This window comes from Panonychus citri, unplaced genomic scaffold (genome assembly GCF_014898815.1).
Source record: "Panonychus citri isolate SS breed McGregor unplaced genomic scaffold, ASM1489881v1 Contig00108, whole genome shotgun sequence".
In the NCBI taxonomy this organism is placed as follows: Eukaryota; Metazoa; Arthropoda; class Arachnida; order Trombidiformes; family Tetranychidae; genus Panonychus; species Panonychus citri.
This window is the reverse complement of record NW_026515513.1, coordinates 1042537-1068651: the sequence shown is the minus strand read 5'-3', so window position 1 is coordinate 1068651 and position 26115 is coordinate 1042537. Positions and strand designations below refer to the sequence as shown.

The 26115-nt window shown below is 34.1% G+C and overlaps 6 protein-coding genes and 1 pseudogene across 12 annotated transcripts; 4 read left to right on the top strand and 3 right to left on the bottom strand.

The window, feature by feature from the left end:
• Positions 1-562: 562 nt before the first annotated feature.
• On the bottom strand, positions 563-3279 carry LOC128389546 (proline-rich protein 36-like). The gene is made up of 4 exons (XM_053349149.1): positions 3160-3279; positions 1483-1868; positions 809-1402; positions 563-764 (listed from the first exon to the last, which is right to left on the bottom strand). The coding sequence occupies exons 1-4, from the start codon at positions 3277-3279 to the stop codon at positions 563-565; spliced, it is 1302 nt and encodes a 433-aa protein (XP_053205124.1).
• A 1640-nt stretch (positions 3280-4919) lies between these two features.
• Positions 4920-7934, bottom strand: LOC128389374 (paramyosin-like; annotated as a pseudogene).
• A 1945-nt stretch (positions 7935-9879) lies between these two features.
• On the top strand, positions 9880-11440 carry LOC128389372 (uncharacterized). 7 transcript variants are annotated; one of them, XM_053348940.1, is made up of 3 exons: positions 9880-11046; positions 11077-11166; positions 11197-11440. In XM_053348940.1, the coding sequence occupies exons 1-3, from the start codon at positions 9945-9947 to the stop codon at positions 11301-11303; spliced, it is 1299 nt and encodes a 432-aa protein (XP_053204915.1). In that variant the 5' UTR covers positions 9880-9944; the 3' UTR covers positions 11304-11440. The 7 variants fall into 7 exon arrangements, with proteins under 7 accessions (XP_053204915.1, XP_053204916.1, XP_053204912.1 ...); XM_053348941.1 differs by having other exon boundaries at positions 9880-11166; positions 11197-11223; positions 11281-11440; XM_053348943.1 differs by having other exon boundaries at positions 9881-11046; positions 11077-11109; positions 11281-11440.
• Positions 11441-13423: 1983 nt separating this feature from the next.
• On the top strand, positions 13424-15216 carry LOC128389376 (uncharacterized). Its single transcript, XM_053348947.1, has 3 exons — positions 13424-13744; positions 13826-14203; positions 14288-15216. Exons 1-3 carry the CDS (start codon positions 13471-13473, stop codon positions 14461-14463), a joined length of 828 nt encoding a protein of 275 aa, XP_053204922.1. The 5' UTR covers positions 13424-13470; the 3' UTR covers positions 14464-15216.
• Positions 15217-16967: 1751 nt separating this feature from the next.
• Positions 16968-22394, top strand: LOC128389390 (uncharacterized). Its single transcript, XM_053348964.1, has 10 exons — positions 16968-17099; positions 17343-17553; positions 17722-18319; positions 18401-19782; positions 19867-20375; positions 20820-21054; positions 21133-21646; positions 21720-21776; positions 21841-21915; positions 21993-22394. The coding sequence occupies exons 3-9, from the start codon at positions 17769-17771 to the stop codon at positions 21902-21904; spliced, it is 3312 nt and encodes a 1103-aa protein (XP_053204939.1). The 5' UTR covers positions 16968-17099; positions 17343-17553; positions 17722-17768; the 3' UTR covers positions 21905-21915; positions 21993-22394.
• Positions 22395-23255: 861 nt separating this feature from the next.
• Positions 23256-23906, bottom strand: LOC128389371 (uncharacterized). Its single transcript, XM_053348936.1, has 2 exons — positions 23591-23906; positions 23256-23512 (listed from the first exon to the last, which is right to left on the bottom strand). Exons 1-2 carry the CDS (start codon positions 23793-23795, stop codon positions 23271-23273), a joined length of 447 nt encoding a protein of 148 aa, XP_053204911.1. The 5' UTR covers positions 23796-23906; the 3' UTR covers positions 23256-23270.
• Positions 23907-24298: 392 nt separating this feature from the next.
• LOC128389370 (uncharacterized) lies at positions 24299-25692 on the top strand. Its single transcript, XM_053348935.1, has 2 exons — positions 24299-24791; positions 24873-25692. Exons 1-2 carry the CDS (start codon positions 24746-24748, stop codon positions 25592-25594), a joined length of 768 nt encoding a protein of 255 aa, XP_053204910.1. The 5' UTR covers positions 24299-24745; the 3' UTR covers positions 25595-25692.
• The last annotated feature ends 423 nt before the right edge of the window (positions 25693-26115 follow it).

The window sequence follows — 26115 nt, the reverse complement described above, 5'->3', positions numbered from 1 at the left end:
ATTAAGGTAGGTTTTTAACCGAAACACCCTTTAGCTTACATTTCTTAATCTTGTAAGTTCTAAACCCTTTACGAATCTATGGAAAATTGTATTGGCCATTGTTGATGTTGGATTTAACAGTATATTTAGACGTAATATTTTCAACTCAATAGAGTACTAAACAGATATTCAAGTGTACTAACGCAACCTGATGACGTATGTAAAGCCTTTTTAATGTTGCCAAACTCTTGCTACTGAATCATTGAGGCATATTGAAGTTCCGTTAGATGACTTATAAGAGATTATTCTAGAATATAAGAAGATTAGTTTCAATCGAAAATAGTAAGAGAATGCTTCCTCTACTAAGATTTATCGTTATCGAATGTAATAGCTATTCAGTTAGATGATAGAATAATCATGAAATGAGTTTGAAACTTTCATTCTGATGAATATTAAAATTTATTTTTTAATAGTTTCAAGATTCTTAGTTTCATCTAAGATAAAATCTTTGATACAATGACTTAGATTCAAGAGCTTAGAGATTTGGTGATGGAGATCCGAATCCTGAGTGATCGAGTTTAGCTCAAGGTCGAGGTCCAAGTTTAGGTCCAGGTCCTAAAGGATCGTGTCGAGGTCCAGGTCCAGGCCCAAGATGAGGCCGAGGTCCAGGTCCTAAAGGATCATGTCGAGGTCCAGGTCCAGGCCCAAGATGAGGCCGAGGTCCAGGTCCTAAAGGATCATGTCGAGGTCCAGGTCCAGGCCCAAGGTGAGCCGAGGTCCAGGTCCTAAAGGATCATGTCGAGGTCCAGGTATAGGTCCAAGATGAGGCCGAGTTCCAGGTCCTAAGCGATCGGGTTTAGGTTCGGAGCTTGGAGGGAGAATCTCCGATGATATCAAAGATGATGGAGCTGGTGTTGTTGATGTTGGTGCTGAATCGGAGGGTACCTGGACGGAAACGACCGCTACTGGTTCTTCTTCAGGAGCTACTGAAGCTGGTTTTGTAGATGTTGATGGTTCGCTTGATACTTGGACTGAAACGACAGCTACTGGAGCTGGTGTTGTTGATGTTACTTCAGACTCGCTAGGTACATGAGCTGTAGCGACAGAATATGGACCATCATCGAAAATTGATGGTTTTTTAGGAGCTGGTACTGAGTCAATAGCTACTGGAACTGAGATTGTTGGGGTCGAGAATGAAGGTCTTTTAGCTGAATCAGATACTGTTGGTTTTTCGGAAGATACTGGGGCTATTGTTGTAGATTCTTCTTCGGACTCACTAGGTACATGAGCGGTAGCGACAGAATATGGACCGTCTTCGAAAATTGATGGTTTTTTAGGTGCTGGTACTGAGTCGGATGATATTGGGGCTTGCTCGAAACCACTGGAACTGAGGCTACAAATGTTGGATTCAAGCCAGTAGATACTAAATGTGAAGTGAAAGATGGAGCAGCTAAGCTTGATGGTGAAAGAGCTTGTGGTCTTGGTTGGAAAAAAGGGAGAAACCCTTGAGCTGGAGCTAAAGCTGAAGCTGATTGTTGTGGTAGAACAACAATGATGTTATTTAGAGGTACTTGAGGTTGTTGATAGTCTTCATCACGTTCATATTGGTCATCTTTTCCATTAAACTCTTCATCATCATCATCGAGCTCATGTCGATTACTTCTGAAACCATCAAGGCTTTGATATCTATCATATGGCCGTTCATCGTCGTCGTTGCGTCCATATCGTTCACGTTTTCCTCCAAATCCATGTTCGTTGTCAATGAAACCTTCAAAGCTACCAAATGGTCGTCGGTCTTCGTCAAAGCCATCCAACTCATCGAAAATGCCAAAATCTCGAATACTCTCAATGCAGTACGGACTCGTTGTTGATTCCCAGGATAAGGTAAACTGTAAACAACAGTTAACGAGAAAAGAAAAGTTAAACATAACAAATTCATGATTGCTTTTTTGATCGAACTTAATCAACTCGATGTTGATTGATAATCAATTGATGAGATTCTAAAACCGCCAACTATTTATACCTGAATTGTTGATGGTATGGTTATGTTTTAATTGACTGTTAGACTTTAATTGACACTTGATTTGTGCTGGAGACAATGTTTTAATCTTTTGACGATCATTTAAATTGCGTTTTAATACCCTTCTAAACGCACATGTTTCGATGTTTCAATTTTGCTATTCACTCGTCACAATTACAAATTAAAAGTTAATTGAAGCTGCAAAGTTGTTGACAGTTCCAAGGCTATTAAATTGTCTTGCACACAACTAAACAGACTAGAATTAAATCAATCTATTACTAACTTTTAGTTCAATAAAGACTACGATCTTTGTTCAAAACAAGGAAGTGATAAACTAAGCATGTGACCGATCTAATCCCATCAATCTGAAATCCGAGATCTACGGGACCAATTGACTGTTAGAAAATGCTTATATTTACAAACAAGGCAGCTGAAGTCAATGCTGAGTTGGCTCTCAACGATGAGTCCACGAAATGGAAATTGAAAGTCTTTTAAGAGAAATTACCTCGATAATATGAAGACTAAGTTATGTATGTATTAATACATTACCTTACGTTCTCTCTCCTCTCTCTTCAGATCTCTTTCAAATTAGCCACTCTACCTTTGCATGATTAAATTCATTCTATTCGTCTTTGTTTCTTACGTACTGGAAGACAGTTCAAAATAATCAAGAAATTGTAATAAATAATAAAAAGAGACTTTTTATTCTGTGGTCTATATGTTTTCGTAGCTAAAGGTCCAAGTCGGCCCGTCAAGAAGATTTAGTTAAAACAGGATAATATTAGACCGTTGCTTCGAAGATGTGTCCATTATTGAGCCTTCGAATCCATATTCAAGTCGAGATTATCCACCATAGTTAACATACCATCCAAATGCATACAAACAGCGGTGAATCGATAAATTGGAGATGGTTTTACACCCATAACTAAGACACTGAAAACTATCTTGTTTTCAGATTCTGGCCGAGAACTGTGGATTACAGAATCTACCGACGGATAGCAAGTTACATTCATTCGAACTTATAAAGTGCAGTGATTTCAATAAAATTATTCACAATCAAAAGCTGAGCTCCAGTATAATTTGCCCTTGACATCGTGTTGACTTTGTAATGACAAACTACAGCTTTCTATTTGTTTTGGTCCAGTTTCTGTAGCATTTACATTGAGTAAAACGAAATCTTCCCAATCTACAACATAAAAATAATTTAACACGATTGAACTATCGGCTTTATCATCGGCAGGTTTTGTAACCGAAATAGAAGCAAATTGGCCGTTATTCATTATTTGAAACTCAAAACAAATAGATTACTCAACTATTTCGCAAAGTTCAACGATATTGCTGTTTTTCATTATTCTCATTATTCTTATGATTGATTAAGCATTCGACTGATTTTTTGAAGTCCAAAGTTCCAAATAAAATTACTAAGAGAACGAATTATCAACTGATTCTTGTTGATGACTAAGTAATCGTTGAATTGTTTGCAACGAAAACAATCCGGTCGCATTATAATTATATTACCATGATGAATTAATTTTCTTAGTGTTATCTCAATTAATTATTACCTCACCAATGGAAAGGGTGAATATTTCTTTGATTGATTGATTTTGTGAATTCAAAGTAAATCTGCAAAATGTACCCACTTTCTAGTGAATAATACGAAATAAACTTTGCGCCTTTTCATCGATATTTTGACCGCGAATACTGGCCTCAGTCTTCTTTTTGTCGTAAAAATTAATTACTAACACAGAAGAAGTGTTTTTGTCTTTTTCTTTCTGCTACAATCTACGTATGCATATGGAAGAGTCACAGCTGATTTTTATCATTGTTTAATTATCTCTCCTTCTCCATGTCATCAAAATTACATCGAAACAATTACATGGAAATGGGTCGCATTTAAATGAATTTCATATATTAATTTGTGTGAAAAATCCCCCGTCGACGTCAAACATGTCATGTCAATGACTTATTTTATTGATCGGTTGATCAATCTGATTGTTTGATGAATAATTATTGAAGGTTTTCATTGTTATTATCATCCAATGTCTGTGAGATTGCAAGATAATTATTTTCAACAAGTCAAAGAAAAATTGTATTCGTAATCAAGACCAACTAAAGGGTGTTTCACTTAATTTCAGACAAAAAGGAAGTTACAATCAGAGTATCTCACCATAGATTAAGTGAAGATTAAGAAACAATTGGTAAGAAAGTGACAATCACAACAACTTTATCATTTCTTGGCCATTTTATCAACAAAAATTCAATTTTTATCTTGATTTACATTTAATCTCAGGTACCTACGCGTATCTACGCTAATTTTATCTTCCCATTTTTGTTTGAAATATTATAATCTACAACGGATAGATTAAGTTTCATTTCACTCAAGGGTATAAAGATTATTTTCACATTAATCTATTCTGATTAACCATTAATAGTTGAACGCAACTTATGAATTTTACACTAATTATGATTGTTAATCTACACTTCAACCTTTGCTTATATTAATAAATGAGTATGATTGATAACAAAAGTATCTAAGAGATGAAAATCTTAATTTTTATCACGATTGAAAAAAAAATCGATTGAGGTTTTAACAGTTTTATTTTCATAATTTTATCAATTCATCGTTTTCTGTCCAAATGAATGTATTTTTTCATAATTTTTGTTTGCAACAATCATATTTGCACATATTAAGAGCCACCGAATTCAAATAGATAAATGATCACCTGGAACTCCGTACTAATGCACTAGTCAAGTTAGATGAACAACAATTAGTAGTTAATTTGAAACAATAACGAAAGTGATGAAAAATGAAGAAAATATCAACTTTCAACTAATTGTTCAACGATGATTGACAGACTGAGGCCTCGAGTGGATGTATTGTTAGTTCATATTTGAGAATAGAATTAATAATAAGAATCAATTATGTTGGTCTAAAAACTTTATTAAATCATATTGCAGTAACTGTAACGTTTCTGATTAAAACAAATAATTATTTTCAATATTTTGAACATTGAATACAGTAGATCGATGGAGTTGATCGTTCAAATGCTAACAGAACCGAAGTTAACAGCTCGATTTGTATTGAATTGGATCTCGTCAACCTTGTTGAGCCATACCGGCAATAGTCTTGAAAAAGGCTTGAGCAAATTCAGCGGGATCATCAAGTTCGTTAAGGAGCTGGAGTGGATTAGCAGCTCGAACACCACGAGATGGGAATGCTGAAACGAAAATAAATACGATACAACGATTAATTTACATACTCATACACAATTCATAGATGAAGAGGAAAAGACAGCGGAATCTATTGATATTCACCCATTCCTAGTTCTTGTTTGTAAGCTTCTTGGACTTTCTTGTTGAAATCATCGGAGAAATCTGAGTAGAAAAACACCAAGTTAATCAGAGAATCAGAAAATATTATAATGTAATTCAAATACAAATCTAAATATCAACTTACAGTTGATTTTTTGTATATCTTCCATCGACATTTTCCTCAAATCGTCAAAGTAATTTCGTTTGACCAAGGTAGTGGCAGAAGCAACTGTTAACATATTAGGAGGAACAGAAAAAGAGTCAATCAGAGAGGAATTGATGAAAAATCAAGATATTAACTTACCACCTAGAAAGAAAATAGCGAAAATTATTGAGAAACGCATCTTGTTTTTTCGAATTGGTGAGTAAATTCAAGTGAATTTCTGTATCAAAATCTTTAGCTTTTATATGATCTGATTAACTGTAAACATCATGTCAATTTTTTGCAAGGAATCGAGTTTAGGTGATAAATTCGATTGTTTTAAATTGACTGATTGGCATGTTGACATAAACTTGCTAAATGTCACAATCAATCATTTTAACTCCAAACCAACTGGTTGGTAATACGACATCAAAAGCAAAACAACATCTTTTCTAGTTTTGACAATTGATTTTTAGGTACGTTTGTATTTAATCTTGCGATGGTGACACATTTTGAAGATGACCTTACCTGTAGCTCCTTTGTATGAAGTCTAAATATAATCTACGAAATTTCTAAGATTAGTATGGAAGGTTAATTAATCTCTTGAGGTTTGCAAAGGGACTTTTAAGATAGATCCTATGGTTTCAAGCTGAGGAAATGAATGTTATTTTCATACAATTTTTGTTGACGAAAGCAATACAAGTTCGTCTTTTGCAGTTCCAAGTATTGTTGGTCCGGGCTTGAGCTTCCAATTGGTCAACAGCTTGTCGGTGAACCCCATCGTAATGGGGTTGGAGTTCCTGTTTAATGGATGAAAAGAGTTATGAAAATTTTCTACTTTTTGATTGTCTGTGAACATTTCGACTTTTGCAGTTAATACTCACGCTAATTTGAAGAGATTGTCGTTTAATTATCTTTTGGAGTTCCAAGTTTTGTTTGTTGGCCACATCCAAGCTCATTTCGAGCTCGGTGATTTGAGCTTGCATCTTCTTCTTGATTCGAGCTACTTCAGTCTTGAGTTTAGCTTCAGCCTCAGCTAATCGCATATTCAATTGTTCAATCTCAATTTGCATTTGTTTCCTATTAGATTCATTGTTGAATAGAAATTAATCAAAAATTAAGCCAATATTTATAATTTCCGAAACTATTATCTACTTACCTAAGGGATTCTAATTCTTCTTCCTTGGCAAGAAGTCCTCGTTCATAATCATGTCGAACTTGAGCCAATTCTGCAGCCAAACGTTGAGCCTTCGCCTCTTCTTGTTTCCATATAGCTTCAGATTCCTTATAAGCAGCGCTAAGCTCTTCTCGCTCATTTTCTAAACGTTTAATCTCAATTTCCATTTCGTGGATTCGTCGGTTAGCATCGTTAGAGCAGACTTAGCATAGGAAAGGTCATCTATATATTTTCAACGAATAATAAGTTAATCATATGAGTTTTCATTCCTTTTTTTTCTTTCTTTCGTTGTTATAACACCAACCTTGCAATTTCTTGTTTTCTCGTGCCAAGGCTTCCTTTTGATCCTTCAATTTCTCGTATTCGTGTGTCAATTTCTGTAATTCAGCCATCTTGTTTCTCAAGTCTCGTTGAGCATTTTCTAACATACCATTGAGCTCATCAACCTTGGTCTTAAGATCAAGATTAGATCGCTCAAGAGCAGCACATCTCTTTTCCAAGTTTTGAGCATGGGTTGTGGCCTTTGATTTGCAAAAAAAAACAATAAGTTTCATTAATATTTACGAAAGTTAATCAACTATTCCTGTTTCCTTTTTGAATCCCTATTAGCTCACTTTCTCGAGGTCCATGATGAGAACCTCAACTTCATTTTGGAGTCGAGATTTTTGTTTCTCAAGAGAACTGCATTTGTTAAGAAGTGATTCCAATTGCTCTTCGTACTCGGAAATCGTTTGTGCCATCTTTCGTCTGGAATTGTGATGAAAAGAAATGTTTTTGTAACGACTATTGTAAAAACTTTACTTCTAAAGTTAATTCTATTTACCGTAATTCCTCGACTTCATCGTTGTGAGCTTGGAGCTCAGCTTCGTATTTAGATTTCCATGAAGCATTCGAATCAGCAAGATCCATAAAGTACAATCTCTATTGGCTTTAGCTAATTGTCTCTCAATGTCAAGACGTGCTTCCGATTCCCCCTCAAGTTGAACTTTAAGAGATTCCAATTCAATTACAATGGTGTGGCAATGGTTTCAAGTGGAGATCGTTTATAAATTGAAAAGATAAATTTTAGTCTAAGTTTATGGTTTCGTTTAATCCACTTAAGGACCACCGATTACCTACCCTCTTTTTATCAACTAATCTTTACTTGTTATCCCACTTGAATAGCCAGTTTGCTCTTAATATGATTGGAATTCTCCAAATGAACCTTATACTCGTGAACCTCATTGATCAATTCAGTATTTTCTTGGGATAATCGGTTGGTGAACAAGATTTTTCAATCGTTTAATTGAATTGACCTTATTGGATCTGATCCGAGATCAACACTTGATCAAGGTTGGTGATCAGCTGATTGAAACCTAGACTAAAATTTAATTGCGGTTGGTGAATATGGACCTCAGAATCCAATTTCTTATTCACGTTGACATCGACATAAATCATCAGTCAACTAACTTATTTCGTCCTTTTGAATAAGTTTTACTTACGAAAGTTGCACTTGAACCTTCAGTCTCTACGAGTCATTCAGAAAGGCTCATCAATTGAACAGTTAAATCAGATTTCTCTCGTTCGATCTAAAATTTAGTAAAGAAAATGCCGATAATTTTTAATTGTTGGAAAATGATTCACCAACCAAAAAATCATCATAATTATGAAGAATTAAAAATATACACACACTGAATCTATGCTGTGCTCTATCACTGTGGCAGATGGAACACTTCATCTCGATACGATCAAACTTACAGACTAAGGTAATCGTTTATTCCGAATTAATCGGTAAATACCCTCTATTAGCATTGTTCAAAATATCTCTTATATTAATAATTAGACGAAAACAATAAAAGTTGCTCAACCCTTTCAAGTCAAAGTTCAGCCTTTTCTCCGAGGTGTTGATTTTATAACAATATGGAAATCAATATGATGAAAGTTTCATTGTTTCCATTGGTGAGGTATACTAGAAGGGAGATACAAGATACAACAAGACAATTAATTCATCATTAACCGATTATTTTCTTATTCCTGTTTCCTTTTAGAATCACCATTAGCTCACCTTCTCTAAGTTTATGATGAGAATCTCAACTTCACTTTCAATCAAATCGTTTCTAAATTGGAAAGATAAATTTTAGTCTAAGTTTATGGTTTCGCTTAAACCACTTAACGACCACCGATTAATTATTCTCTTTTTGTCTTCTAATCTTTACTTGTTATCTCCCAATTGAATAGCCAATTGTTTCTTAATATGATTGGAATTCTCCAAATGAACCTTATACTCGTGAACCTCCTTGATCAATTCAGTATTTTCTTGGGATAATCAGCTCTTTGCTGCGGTAACCTCATTCACTGTTCAAGTTAACTCTTCAATCTGATGCTTGATTCATGAACAGTGTGTTCCAACTTTTCAACAGTCTTTTGGATAACCAATTTATCCTTGTCAGTAATTTCAATTTGTAAATGCTCATGCTAATTTGAAGAGATTGTCGTTTGATTGTCTTTTGGAGTTCCAAGTTTTGTTTATTGGCAACATCCAAGCTCATTTCGAGCTCGGTGATTTGAGTTTACATCTTATTGATTCGAGCTACTTCAGTCTTGAGTTTAGCCTCAGCTAATCGCATATTCAATAGTTCAATCTCAATTTGCATTTGTTTCCTATTGGATTCGTTGGTGAATAGAAATTAATCAAAAATTAAGCCAATATTTATAATTTCCGTATTTTATTCTAATTGGATCCATTGTAACATACTTTTTTCTCTTGTTCCTCCTTTTGATTCTTCAATTTCTTGTGTCCGAGTGTCAATGTTCGAATTAAGCTGCCTTGTTTGTAAATATAAGCATTTTCTAACAGTCAATTGGTCCCGTAGATCTCGGATTTCAGATTGATGGGATTAGATCGGTCACATGCTTAGTTTATCACTTCCTTGTTTTGAACAAAGATCGTAGTCTTTATTGAACTAAAAGTTAGTAATAGATTGATTTAATTCTAGTCTGTTTAGTTGTGTGCAAGACAATTTAATAGCCTTGGAACTGTCAACAACTTTGCAGCTTCAATTAACTTTTAATTTGTAATTGTGACGAGTGAATAGCAAAATTGAAACATCGAAACATGTGCGTTTAGAAGGGTATTAAAACGCAATTTAAATGATCGTCAAAAGATTAAAACATTGTCTCTCCAGCACAAATCAAGTGTCAATTAAAGTCTAACAGTCAATTAAAACATAACCATACCATCAACAATTCAGGTATAAATAGTTGGCGGTTTTAGAATCTCATCAATTGATTATCAATCAACATCGAGTTGATTAAGTTCGATCAAAAAAGCAATCATGAATTTGTTATGTTTAACTTTTCTTTTCTCGTTAACTGTTGTTTACAGTTTACCTTATCCTGGGAATCAACAACGAGTCCGTACTCGCATTGAGAGTATTCGAGATTTTGGCATTTTCGATGAGTTGGATGGCTTTGACGAAGACCGACGACCATTTGGTAGCTTTGAAGGTTTCATTGACAACGAACATGGATTTGGAGGAAAACGTGAACGATATGGACGCAACGACGACGATGAACGGCCATATGATAGATATCAAAGCCTTGATGGTTTCAGAAGTAATCGACATGAGCTCGATGATGATGATGAAGAGTTTAATGGAAAAGATGACCAATATGAACGTGATGAAGACTATCAACAACCTCAAGTACCTCTAAATAACATCATTGTTGTTCTACCACAACAATCAGCTTCAGCTTTAGCTCCAGCTCAAGGGTTTCTCCCTTTTTTCCAACCAAGACCACAAGCTCTTTCACCATCAAGCTTAGCTGCTCCATCTTTCACTTCACATTTAGTATCTACTGGCTTGAATCCAACATTTGTAGCCTCAGTTCCAGTGGTTTTCGAGCAAGCCCCAATATCATCCGACTCAGTACCAGCACCTAAAAAACCATCAATTTTCGAAGACGGTCCATATTCTGTCGCTACCGCTCATGTACCTAGTGAGTCCGAAGAAGAATCTACAACAATAGCCCCAGTATCTTCCGAAAAACCAACAGTATCTGATTCAGCTAAAAGACCTTCATTCTCGACCCCAACAATCTCAGTTCCAGTAGCTATTGACTCAGTACCAGCTCCTAAAAAACCATCAATTTTCGATGATGGTCCATATTCTGTCGCTACAGCTCATGTACCTAGCGAGTCTGAAGTAACATCAACAACACCAGCTCCAGTAGCTGTCGTTTCAGTCCAAGTATCAAGCGAACCATCAACATCTACAAAACCAGCTTCAGTAGCTCCTGAAGAAGAACCAGTAGCGGTCGTTTCCGTCCAGGTACCCTCCGATTCAGCACCAACATCAACAACACCAGCTCCATCATCTTTGATATCATCGGAGATTCTCCCTCCAAGCTCCGAACCTAAACCCGATCGCTTAGGACCTGGAACTCGGCCTCATCTTGGACCTATACCTGGACCTCGACATGATCCTTTAGGACCTGGACCTCGGCCTCACCTTGGGCCTGGACCTGGACCTCGACATGATCCTTTAGGACCTGGACCTCGGCCTCATCTTGGGCCTGGACCTGGACCTCGACATGATCCTTTAGGACCTGGACCTCGGCCTCATCTTGGGCCTGGACCTGGACCTCGACACGATCCTTTAGGACCTGGACCTAAACTTGGACCTCGACCTTGAGCTAAACTCGATCACTCAGGATTCGGATCTCCATCACCAAATCTCTAAGCTCTTGAATCTAAGTCATTGTATCAAAGATTTTATCTTAGATGAAACTAAGAATCTTGAAACTATTAAAAAATAAATTTTAATATTCATCAGAATAAAAATGGAACTAATTCTCACTAATATTCTATCATGCTTCATGCATCATTTGGTGCAACCATTAACGTTCATTTTACCATGGTAAATTTTAACAGAAATTTTCGAATTTATGCTTTGCTAAATGCTTCATTTCAGTTGTGTAGAAAGTTTTTCAAATTGCGTTTTACTATTCATCTAAACGCCATGTTTGGATATTTCAGTTTTACTATTCATTAGTCGTAATTAATGTTGGTAAAATGAATCCAATTGGAAACAAACTTTTTTCATTCTAATCGAACTATTTTATCATAAAAGACATCAGGTATTTTTAGTTGTTTTTGACCTAATATTTTTTATGTAATTTGTTATGATTTTTGCGCTTGAGAGTAAAAACAAATAAACATTTATTTTTAATTTTTTGATTTGACTCGTGCTCTTAGTGAAATTCACTGAGAACGGGAAAATGGAATGAATTGTTTTGTGATTGGTTTTTCTTTACAAATTAATTTACCAATATAGCTAATCTTGGAATCAAACAAAAAATCAAGAAATGAAATTTCATTGGAAAATTCAATACAGTTTATTTTTCTGAAGGTTTGAAAAAAGTCCAAAAGATAAATTGGTTACTCAAAAGACTGTTGAAAAGTTGGAACACACTGTTCATGAATCAAGCATCAGATTGAAGAGTTAACTTGAACAGTGAATGAGGTTACCGCAGCAAAGAGCTGATTATCCCAAGAAAATACTGAATTGATCAAGGAGGTTCACGAGTATAAGGTTCATTTGGAGAATTCCAATCATATTAAGAAACAATTGGCTATTCAATTGGGAGATAACAAGTAAAGATTAGAAGACAAAAAGAGAATAATTAATCGGTGGTCGTTAAGTGGTTTAAGCGAAACCATAAACTTAGACTAAAATTTATCTTTCCAATTTAGAAACGATTTGATTGAAAGTGAAGTTGAGATTCTCATCATAAACTTAGAGAAGGTGAGCTAATGGTGATTCTAAAAGGAAACAGGAATAAGAAAATAATCGGTTAATTTTCGTGAATACATGTATTAACTGAATTAATTGAATATGGGATTAGTTCAGGCTAAACTCAAGACTATATAGCTCGAATCAAGAAGATGCAAGCTCAAATCACCGAGCTCGAAATGATCTTGGATGTTGCCAACAAAAAAAACTTGAAGCTCAAGCTGACCGCTGAACAACAATTCGAGGAATCACAAACAAGAATTAATGAATTGACCAAAATTATCATCAACTTATGATCTGTCAAGAGTAAATTGGAAATCGCTATTCTGCTCTTCAAGCTGATCATGATGAAGTTCTCAAAGCTTGTAACTAGTATTTTTAATAGTTTAACCATATGCATTTCCTTTTTCCATCATTCAAAAAGCTATCTGATGAGAGCTTAACTTACATACAGTTACTGTATCATTGTGCTTAAATTCATCAGAGAAATTAGTTGAGTAACAAGATCGATAAGATTCAATCAATCAACCGACCATTTCTATGAGTAGGTTATTCCATAACAATGTAAAGATCAATGTGAATATCACAAAATCATAAGATTGCTAAATTTACATTGTTCTCGTTGGTGAGATACACTGATGAAGGAGATAATATGAAACAATTGAGGTGAACATATCACATGAATAATATTTATGAAGCGACAGAATTATTATTTTGAACAATTAGTTGATTATTCATTATGTTAGCAATTGTATTTGGACCTTTACCCTTTAAAACAATCATATTGATTGAATTATCAATTGAATAATGAAAAACAACAATATGGCTGATTTTTGTCCATAGATGGATTATCTTCAATCTATTTCTTTGCAAATGATTCAATTTAGATAATACCGTTGAAAGATAAATCATATTCAATTGAAGATAAAAAATTATCTCTCGTTGATTATTTCAACGAATGGGTAAAGATAAAATCCTTAAATGATATTCGCCAAGCATAAAAACCAAAAGTTTCTCATCGAAATTCATTCATTTCTTCAACTCAAATCTGATCAACTCAGTAAAAATGAATTTCACTTATTTCGTTACACTCTCTCTGCTCGTGGTGTTGATCGTCAATAACGGTCAATGTGCTTCAATTTTGTCTGCACAGCCTGTTGGTGAAAAAGCCGATAGTTCAATCGTGTTAAATTATCGTTATGTTGAAGATTGGGAAGATTTCGTCTTACTCAATGTAAATGCTACAGAAACTGGACCAAAACAAATAGAAAGCTGTAGTTTGTCATTACAAAGTCAACACGATGTCAAAGGCAAATTATACTGGAGCTCAGCTTTTGATTGTAAGTAATATCCTTCATCAGATTAAATTTGAAGTCTCGTAATGTTGTATTACCATTGATTTTTCTTTCCGATGTCTTTAGATGCTGTTATCCACAGTTCTCGACTTGAATCTGAGAACAAGATCGTTTTCAGTGTCTTGGTCAAGGATGTAAAACCATCTCCAAATTATCGAATCACCGCTGTATGTAAGCATTCGGATGGTATGTTAACTTTGGCAGATAATCTCGACTTTAAAATACATTCCACTATGTCCAAGGCTCGCATTATGTTTGCGCAACCAATTCATGTTGAGGACAGTTCGTCAATAGTTCTAAATTATAAATTTGATAGTATATTGGAAGATTATATTGCACTCACTTTGAATGCCACTGAGACTAGATCGAAAATAGTAAAATCCTGTAGCTTATCCGTTGAAAAAAGCGCTGATGGCAAAAAACATTGGACTCCCACGATTGATTGTAAGTATTTACCTACTTATTTGTTCGTGTTTCAACTATCAACCTGTTCCACTTGCTTATAAATTTCTATTTATTTGGTTACAGATTCTATCACTGACTATTCTCGGCCTGAATTTGAGAACAAGTTTATATTCAACATACAACTCAAACATCTTAAGCCATCGCCAGTCTACCGATTTACCGTTTTCTGCATCCATTATGATCTTTCAATGACCTCTTCGGATAATCTTGACATCGATGTAGATTCCATTGAATACTAGTTATAACTATTAATAAATAATTCATGTTATTTTATTGTAACGAATTATTAATAAATATTTAATTACGGCATCAATAATTCTTCATTCATTTTCATAATCGCATCAAAATTTATACGATCTTGGTCACTTTTCAGTCTATTAGTAGCTCACCTGACGAAATGATAATAAGCCAATTTTGAGACTTATTCAGCTAACAATAAACTTTTAACTCTCTCTTTTCAGTTTCTCTGGCCGTTTGCTCTGACCGAAACTTTTAACTTAACCTCTAACTAAGAACCTTAACCTTGTCGTTCATTTTGTCACAGGTTTCTTGAAGATATGTATTGTTCTTATAGTTTTTCTCTGTATAAGCAATTCCCTAGTGTGGTGCTCTTTCTTTAGAATGATCTTTTGGGTTTCGATGTATCTTCTCTTTTCACCTTCCGTTCCAATTCACTTTCAACATCTCTCATTAGACTTCATAACAAGAACTCATTTATTTCCAGCCCAAGCATTAGCTTCAAGACAAACCTAACCTCTTAACCTCAACTTCGTTTTGCTTCTTGGTTGATTCAATCTTGACATATCGATCTTACCCCTCAAATCGGACATGAATCGCTCAGTTAACTTTGTCTCTGTTAGCATTTGAACGATCAACTCCATCGATCCACTCATTTGTATTCAATATTCAAATATTGAAAATAATTATTTGTTTTAATCAGAAACGTTACTGTTACTGCTATATGATTTAATAAAGTTTTTAGACCAAAATAATTGATTATAATTATTAATTTTATTCTTTAATATAAACTAACAATACATCCACTCGAGGCCTCAGTCTGTCAATCATCGTTGAACAATTAGTTGAAAGTTGATATTTTCTTCATTTTTCATCACTTTCGTTATTGTTTCAAATTAACTACTAATTGTTGTTCATCTAACTTGACTAGTGCATTAGTACGGAGTTCCAGGTGATCATTTATCTATGTGAATTCGGTGGCTCTTAATATGTGCAAATATGATTGTTGCAAACAAAAATTATGAAAATAAAACTGTTAAAACTTCAATCAATTTTTTTGCAATCATGATAAAAATGCAGATTTTCATCTCTTAGATACTTTTGTTATCAATCATACTCATTTATAAGCAAAGGTTGAAGTGTAGATTAACAATCATAATTAGTGTAAAATTCACAAGTTTTATTTAACTACTTAAAGAAGAACTTAGGTCAGTATTTGCGGTCAAAATATCGATGATAATGCGCGAATGTTAGTTCTTACAGAATTTCTCAGTAACTTTCGCTGAGTTCTCTTTTGGTTTAGTCAATACGATAGATGGCTCATTTTTTCACGATGAGTTTTCATTGATTTTCGTAAGGTCTCAATTCACTTGGTCAAGTTCTCGATAAGTTTAGTCAATTAGCCTTTACATTGAGTAAGAAATTAAACTTTTTCATACAAATTCATTTTTTTAACTTTTTAATATTCATTAGAAAGTAAGTAAAGAGATATATCACAGAATAAATTAAGTTTTTAATTGTATCAATTCTGCTTAGTTTCAAATTCATCAATTCATTTTGTAGATTTACTTTCAATAGCACAAATCCATTTATTTGAAAAAGGTTATCATTTTTCAGAAATAGGATTATCCATTTCATGGTGAGAACTGACTTGTAGCAACTTGAGTTGATACGACTGTATTATTAATCATTTGCATAAAATCAGAACAAAATGTCTACTTACTGACCAAATTACATTAAAGATCTTGATACTTCAATCCAAATAACGTATGTGTATGTATTACCGCCACAAGATTAACTCCTTGCTCACCCGATTCAATGTATGGACTGAGAACTGATAACTACTCTAGACTTTATTGTTGACAGAATGAGGTTGCAATTCATGATTGAACTTGTTGAAAATGATCTTTAATAAATAGTTAACTGAAATTTAATATTACATGTATCACTATTAACAATGATTTCTGTCTTTAGAAGACTTAGAACTATTAGATGTTGATCAGCCCAATAATTCAGCTTTTAAATCAATTTGAAACAATTAGTTTTCCATGATAATGTTCAGGAAAAAGTGGGAAAAAATTTTTACGCGCGTAATTTGAAACTCTTGTTGCCAAGAGAAACTCTCAACATGTGCAGACTAATCAGTAAAGTAAATTGAACCACTCAACTCAAGTAAACATTTAAATTGTTGATTAATTGTGAACATTTAGTGAACAGCTTCAATTTAAAAATCTCATCTACACTTCGATTAACTTGCTAGAAAGTGTTTGATTAAAACAGTAAGTATTTCCATTTTGTTTACTTAATCAACTGATCGATTTTGTTTTCGTTTTCAACTGTTATTGAAATACTTACAAATTTCATTGGAAACATTTTACCATTAAACTGGTCACAATTAATCACTTGACGATCAACAATTTAAAATTAATTTGCTGATTGTTCGTTTATTGTCGAAAAATATAGATGGGGTTATGGTAATTAGTAAATTGTTTCTTTCTTTTCCTAGAAACTGTTTTCTTCCTTTTTCCTTTCAGTTAAATGTTTTCTTCATTTTTATGTTTACAGAAATTTGGAATTGGAAATGATTTTCTTGGTTCTCCATTTTCACCATCCTCATCATGATGATAACGATAGAAACGTAAGCTGGTTAAATTACTTGGAAAGTTGACAATTTCTTAAAATAGATTAACTTTCCGTTTATATTATTCCCTTTCCAATGTTTTCTTTCACATTTTAGCTTTTTCTTTTCTTCTTCTCCTTTGTCTATAACCTCTATCACAAGTAACTATCTTAAGACAACAAATTGACCTTCGTGCCTGTTGATTAGTATTCTAATCAAATCTAATCAGCCTCATTTTTTCAATTTCTCCTTTTAATTTAGATCAACAACTTGTCTTAATTATCTCCCTGGACTTTATCTTCTCTGTGTTTAAGTGTAAATACACAATAATAACATTTGTATTTGTGTTACCATTGGATTTTCATTGTCTCTCCAGCCCAAAGGCAAATTTTTTTTACTCTCACCATCTCATCCCTTTGGTTTGAATCCTTAATTGTTGCTGTTGATAAAACTATTATCTTCTCATCACAAGGTTAATATTGATTAATAGGAACCATTAAATATCCAGTGTTTCATGGATTCACAGGATCAATTATATTTTCTCCTTCATCAGACCCAGTTAATGGTTTTGTCTTTTTCATCTTTACTCTATTTTTGATATTTTTAATTTTTCTCTTTTTCTTTTGTTTTTTCTCAAAAGGTTATTTTTTTAAATATTCCAATTAGTTAAGAAAAAAGAATATCAAAATGTCTCTGACAATTTGTACTTATAATGGTGATTTTCACTGTGATCAAATTTTTGCCTGTTATTTAATCCGAAAGCTCATTGGTTTGGATGCGAAAATAATTCGTTCTCGTGATTCAACTCTAATTGAGAAAAGTGATTATGTGATTGGTGTTGGTTTGATTTATGACCATTCTAGAAGTTTATATGATTATCATCAGAGTAATTTCAAGAAAACAACACTGAAATGTCTCGATCCAAGGAAACCATTCACCATAAAGCTGAGCTGTGCTGGACTTGTTTATCATCACTATGGACGTCGAATCATCAAACAGATACTCAGTTCGACACCTAATTTTCAACTGTCACCAGAATTTGATGATAATGAACAAATTGAAACTCTTTTTGATGTTATTTATGAAAATTTCGTTTCCGAAATCGATGCAATAGCAAATGAAACTCATATTGTTGAAAGTAGTTCAGTTTTCAGGATAAACACAGATTTAACTTCTCGAGTCTCCCGATTAAGACCTAATTGGACTGATCAGATTAGCGATGATCTTCAAACCCAAAGGTAACTTTTTTCGTCTCTTTCAATTCTCTTTTCTCCATTTGTTTTATAAAACTAATTCTTTTTTCTTATTCTTTTAATTAGATTTATGGAAGCAATTGATCTGGTTGGAAGTGAATTTGAAGAGATCGTTAGATATTATGGTAAAGTTTGGCTTCCAGCGAAATTATTTGTCAAACAAGCGATCGTTAATTGTAAGAAGGTACATTCTTCCGGTGCAATTATTGATTTAAGCCAATCTGGAGAGATGCCATGGATCGAGCATTTGATTAACACCGAGAAAGAGTTAAATATTGAAGGACAAATTAAGTTTGCCATTTTCTATGATGTCTCAGGGATTTGGAGATTATCTTGTGTCCCCCAATCTTATTCACTAGATATGCTTCGTATTCCTTTTCATCCTGATTGGCATGGATTAAGTTATTCAGCTTTTTGTGATATCTCGGGTATTCCTGATTGTATTTATATTCACCCGTTAATTAGTGATTTTGAAACCAGAGAGTCTTGTATTGCAGTGGCCGAGAAATTAATTCAACTTAATTCCGATCGATACCTTACCCTTAACAAAGCTCACTCAATTTCCGATGGATCATTTTACTCTGTCACTGATCAATTATCTTTAGAGGAGATACCTATTCAAATTAACGGCCATGAACCAACGGTTAACGGTAATTTAAAAAACGATGATTGTGATGATGATTACAAAAAAGGGGTAAGTTTAAACTCAAATGAAAATCCTATGGGAAATATAATCAACGGTGGTGGTGGTGATGTTGATGTAAAAGTCTCATGTTCAACTAAATTATTCACTGATCAAGATGAAACTGATTTTAAATTGAGAAGAACCGATTCATATGGAGAAGTTGACCTTACCGCTGATGACCAAAACATTGATACATTTCACCAAGAGGAAGATGAAGATGCTAGCGGGAACAATGAAGATAATTACAATCATGATGGACAAGAGTTATCGGCCGGTGATAATTATGAATATGACGAAGAGTATTTGAGACCTGATGAGGAGGGAATTGAAGTAGAAGGAGAGGAAGAAGATCAGTTAGAAGAAGAAGAAGGAGAATTGGATGATGACGAATATGAAGATAATCTATCAGAATTTACTCCTGTTGCTCAATTGATAACAATTCTTGAAGATGGTTATCACCTTTATCATATTCCACCTCCTTCACTTCCGCCCGCTGAGTATCATCTTTGTGTCATTTCCGCTTTGGTTGATCCAAATGAGTTTTACATTCACTTATCAAATGATGATTCCGCTCAATTGGATGATATTCAAGAACAATTATCAAATCATTTCGCTGTTGATCAAAATGAAGATTATGAATTACCTGATGACCCAAATGTACTCATTGACTCTTGTTGGGCTGCGATTTACCCTTCCGACAATGAATGGTGTCGAGTTAAAGTGATTGATTTAATCAACCCCGAAGAAGAAGAAGAGGAAGAGGAAAACTCAACACCAGTGATCAAGGAAGAAGAAGAAGAGGAAGAGGAAAACTCAACACCAGTGATCAAGGAAGAAGAAGAAGAAAGAGAAAATATGGAAGATATAAGATGTCGTCGAATTTTAGTTAAATATATTGATTATGGAACAGAGGAAGTATTGAATATCGGTGATTTAAAACCTCTTCCGATCGACGTAATCAACATTCCAGCATTTGCTGTTCGCTGCCGATTATCACACATATCACCTCCGTCCGATGGTTGGTCCAATGAATGTTTAAAATATTTCGAGGAATTGAGTGGCATCAAGATTGAACAAATGGTAACTGTTTATGTTACCGAACGTCCATCGAAAAGTAATTACGATGAACCTTTATCGGTCTTTCTTTGGTACAGTGATAATGCCTTAGGCCAAGGTAAAGATATATTGGTCAATGCGGCTCTGGTCAAGGCCAATTATGCTTTCACCGATTCAATGGATTGGGTCTTGGAAGCCGATGCTCAATCTAAAGAGAAAACTCCACCAGAAATTAGTTTAGATAAAATTAGTGTCGCTACCTGTTCCCAGATCAGATCAAATTCAATCGATCTGCACACCGTAAGTACTTACGTTATACAGGTAGTGTTAAATTGTTAGTTAACTAATTTTACCGCTTCATTTCTAACTGCTATGGTAACAACAGACAACTCTTAATGGATTATAAAAGTGTTAACTGTAGTTTTAATTTCACTTTAAATTTAACTTAATTGTTTGATAACCTTGGTTGCTTTTTGTAAATTCTCGTTTCAGTTGATCAGCATGTTTTTTAAATGTGAATGTGAATAACCTTCAAGTGTAACTTTTTAAATTAACTCGTTGCATGGATTTAAATTAATCAACATCAACATCGCCACCGATTAATCATTTTATATAATTTTCTTGCAACTTAACCCATCGTTTTACTGTTAATAATTGGATAATCATTAGACAATTTAGATTATAATTTTTAAGAGAATTTAATAATTGAATGTCTCTCTTAATATCTGTTCTGCTGTTGATTAGGTGAAACAATCATCTTCATTAGGTGCCATCATGGAGGAGATTCCCGATAATTGGGATCCAATGGCCGAAGACGCAAAATGTTATTCCAATAATTATCAATACGACCCGACGGATATTGGAAACGTTGTCCAAGGATTTAAAACCAAAGATTATACTGGGATATGTCATCATTTTTTGAGAGGCCAATGCAGATACGGTGCTGGTTGTGTTCATAAACACGTTACACCTCAAGAACGTGAGTTAATCAATCAATTATTTTTAGATCTTTTAGTTTAATTTGGTTTTCTTTCGGTGATTTTTTCTCTGTTGATAGTTGAAGTTCTTGACACTGAAGAGGTTCTCGTGGACACTCTCGAACGAGACATTGTCAGAGAAGGTTGTAAATTGGATGTAACAGTTACCAGTTGCCTAAGTCCATATTCATTTTATGTCGTACCAGCAGAAGACATAATTCATCAACAATCATTTGACTCTAGAGTTGGAAGAAATTACGATTTCATTGATCCAACTGAAAAAAATCTTCTTATTCTGATGCGGGAAATGGCAGAATTTTATCGAAAGCCCGAAAATAAGGAAAACATGGTTATTTTCCCTGCAATAGGAAGTCTTATTGCTGTTCGGGCTGAGCCATTCTACCGAGCAAGAGTCATAGATATGAGTCTCGATGAAGATGAACTAACAGTAATGAATATCGACACTGGTGTTGAGCTGATTGTTGAAAGACGTGATGTTTTCACTCTCAAGCCAAAATTTGCGACCTTACCAGCATTCGCAGTCCACTGTGCCATGGAAGTGCCATCAGGATTTTGTGTCACTGATGAAGTCATGTAAGTATTTTCGATTGTCTTTACTTTCACAATCAATTTAATTGAAATTACGATTTTATTTAATTTCTTTTAGGAGTAATTTTAGTGAATTAGTACTCGGACAAACATTCAAAGCGCACTTCAAGGAAAGGTGAGTTACCTTTATAAGCTGACTTTACTCTCTAACTGACCACATTGTTTATTTATGATCCCAGGGACATGGCAGGGAGATTCAGGGTTGACCTCTTCCACTCTGAAGGACAAAAGGTTACAATATAACCCAATATATGGTTAGTATAATATTTACGAATGAATGTTTCTTGTTAACATTGGATGATTTAATCATATTAATTGTCTTATTTTTCAGACAACAATCAAGTATGGATATGATCCACTCATAATTGGCTTACTGGTTTCATCCAAATCCATCATTGGACCTCATATGGACACTTCTCATTAAAAAAATGATTTGATTCTAAGTTATCATCTCTCACTCAATCTCAGTAAACAAATATTTTAATACTGCCAAAAGAGAAAATCTCCTTTAAATTGATTCAATTAAACTAAATTGACTGATTAGACGACACTAAAAATAATCAATTTGTAAATACCCTTGTAAACATAAGATAACTTTCAGATGAGACTCGAGAAGATCTTGAGTTCGCTCAATTAATCCTTTGTACATAAACTTCGTCACCTCGAGTTCCCGAATCAAAATATTCTGTAAAAAGTAAAATAAAATGTAAATAAGATTAACAATCCAATCAAACGATTTTACCTGAGTATTACTAATGATAATTAAATCCTACCATCATGACTTACCCTCTCAACTGATTGAAAATTCAGGTAAGAAAATAATGAAAATGACCACGATTTAATTACCGATCAACTCACTAATCAAACTGGTGTTTTCTTATTACCTGCGACCGTCTTCGACAATTCGAGTTCCCGAATCAAAATATTCTGTAAAAAGTAAAATAAAATGTAAATAAGATTGACAACCAAATTAGCCGATTTCATTTGAGTATTTTTAATAATTCTATCTAATTATTAATAGTTCACTTAATCTTGAACATGTTAAATATTGAGATGGTAGAGTGATAATCAGAGATCCTGTTGATGCCGAACACTCAACAAGCAGAAGATATTAAATTTTCTTTGAAAATTTAAAAGTTATCTATTCATGATCTGAGCTGAATCGTCCATTTTCGTATATTGAAACGACCCATTTTTTTGATGGTTCACAAACATCGAAAAGATCCCAACACAAATAGTTCTGAGTCAATTTTTCAATCATATTATCGATAATTGGATTGAAATAAACTGAGTTGAGTTGAGAACACTTTTCGATATCTTAGTCGCTTGTATACTCTTAAGTTTTAATCCAGTCTAAGCCCACAATTGTAGTTTGAGCGGCGGAGTTAATAGCATAAGTTCCAGTGCCCATGAATACTATGATATCAATAAATTACTTACAAACTGATGACAATCAATGAAAGTAATTGCTAAAAATCAGTTCATAGTTTTTACTTGAATTAAAACAATCAAATAATAGATTGAAAAGACCGTAATAATATAATAAAACTAAAAGGACTGATAATGATTTTCTGCGAACGTTAAATTTATTAATAGAAGTGATTCTTGTTTAAATAATAGTTATTTCTCGCATCAGAATAAGAAGATTTTTTTCAGTTGGATCAATGAAATCGTAATTTCTTCCAACTCTAGAGTCAAATGATTGTTGATGAATTATGTCTTCTGCTGGTACGACATAAAATGAATATGGACTTAGGCAACTGGTAACTGTTACATCCAATTTACAACCTTCTCTGACAATGTCTCGTTCGAGAGTGTCCACGAGAACCTCTTCAGTGTCAAGAACTTCAACTATCAACAGAGAAAAAATCACCGAAAGAAAACCAAATTAAACTAAAAGATCTAAAAATAATTGATTGATTAACTCACGTTCTTGAGGTGTAACGTGTTTATGAACACAACCAGCACCGTATCTGCATTGGCCTCTCAAAAAATGATGACATATCCCAGTGTAATCTTTGGTTTTAAATCCTTGGACAACGTTTCCAATATCCGTCGGGTCGTATTGATAATTATTGGAATAAGATTTTGCGTCTTCTGCCATTGGATCCCAATTATCGGGAATCTCCTCCATGATGGCACCTAAAGAAGATGATTGTTTCACCTAATCAACAGCAGAACAGATATTAAGAGAGACATTCAATTATTAAATTCTCTTAAAAAATTATAATCTAAAAATGATGTTGTCACGTTGTCCAAGGATTTAAAACCAAAGATTATACTGGGATATGACTTCATAAACACGTTACACCTCAAGAGCGTGAGTTAATCGGCCATTCATTTTTAGATCTTTTAGTTTAATTTGGTTTTCTTTTGGTGATTTTTTCTCTGTTGATAGTTGAAGTTCTTGACACTGAAGAGGTTCTCGTGGACACTCTCGAACGAGACATTGTCAGAGAAGGTTGTAAATTGGATGTAACAGTTACCAGTTGCCTAAGTCCATATTCATTTTATGTCGTACCAACAGAAGACAATTCATCAACAATCATTTGACTCTAGAGTTGGAAGAAATTATAAAATTAAATTGAAAGACGTGATGTTTTACTCTCAAGCCAAAATTTGCGACCTTACCAGCAATCGCAGTCCACTGTGCAATGGAAGTCCCATCGGGATTTTGTGTCCTTTGACAATCCTTTGGCTTTGATCGTCCTATTTTGCTGCATTCAGTTTTTCCACAGTTGCTATGAACACAATTCATTTCTCTCTCTAACTGCTCCACGTGTCCGATGTTTAATAACTTATTTCGTCAGAATTTCTCATGAACGGGTGAAAGACATAAATGATGTTCATGATGAATGAATAATATTAAATATTCATAGTGCGTTTAAGTGTATCAAGAACCTAAAATTACTCAAAACAAAAAACATCAATCAATTAATTAAGAACAATGGCTGCAGATTGATTGATGTCGATAAAAAAATTGTATATATTGTGGTTGAAACCGAGAAATTAACACCATAATCGTTAACCAATTTGATTTTAATCTATCATCTGATTGTTTTCAATTCACCAGAAGTAAAAACCATGAACCAATTTTTAGCCATTACTTTTGTTATCGTCGTCTCATCATGTAAGTAAAACTTTTCTGAATTGAGATGATTAACTTGATTGGGTATTTCTCATTCTTTTTTCGGTCTTTGAATATTAACAGGTTATGGAGATGCTCTTTGGAGTGGAACTAATTTGGATTGGGCTGGAGGAATGACTCCTTGTCAGGTTTGTCAATTTATGGCCGAAGCTGAAGTATCTGATTTGACAAAAGCTCGAGATGCTTTAATACCTGGATTTTCCGAACCTGGACGTCCTACTTTACCTGGACTTATGGAGCAATGTGGTAAATACCCAACTCCCGAAGGATCTTGCGACGCTTACGTTAAAGTATTCAATGATTCCTTTAATCTCCTTATCGAAAGGCAAAACAAAACTAAGGAGCTTTGTGCTTACTATACTCTCTGTGAGTCTAGTTCAACCCTCGATATCAGTTTTCCTACGCTTCCCGTTGCTCCAGTTACACCCAAACAAATTCCTTCCAAAGTTTATGATGACGCGGTTTGTAACCAATGTACCAATACTGTCGCTGCAATGACATTCATGGGAATTGGAAATTATGCTAGTAGATTCGCTACTCGAACTAAAAATGTGTGTTTAGAATGGGTTAAAACTACTGAGTTCCCAAGCGATCAAGATATCGAAAAGTGTTCTCAACTCAACTCAGTTTATTTCAATCCAATTACCGATAACATAGTCGACAAGTCGACCCAGAACTATTTGTGTTGGGATCTTTTCGACGTTTGTGAACCATCCAAAAAACCAAGTGAATTGAAGTTACCAAAAAACTTGAAAGAAATTACTAAAAATCTACCCATCAATTAAATGGCCATTTTCCAATTGTTAAACATGAGTTGAAAATTAAATGTACCAATGATTAGCACTCCAATTTAATCAGTATTAACAACAATAAAAAACTTCCTGCATAATTAATCGCATATCCAACAACCTTCATTTTAAATCGGATTCTTAAACAACTAACATCTTTACTAGATCATAACAGAATTAGACATTAATCGAATTGAGATAATCTTTCAAGAACTGGTGTTGATGATTTTTTCTATTTTTCCTTCTTTGATCTGTCGTCACTAGAATCCAAGATGATTCGTTGGTTTGCACGGTCGATTATTCGTGAAGCTTTTCTAACCTCTTCCATTTCTGCCTTTTCATGTCCTTTTCTTTTAAACTTCTCTAATCTTTAATTCTGTTAATCTATGGATAACTTGAGGTCGAATGGAAAGTCCACAGTTATTGGATATGTTATCTTGGTACAGTTATGTCCATAGCCCGCACTTCAAGGAAAGGTGAGTTACTTGCATTATGCAAGTTGCATAGATTGACTTTAC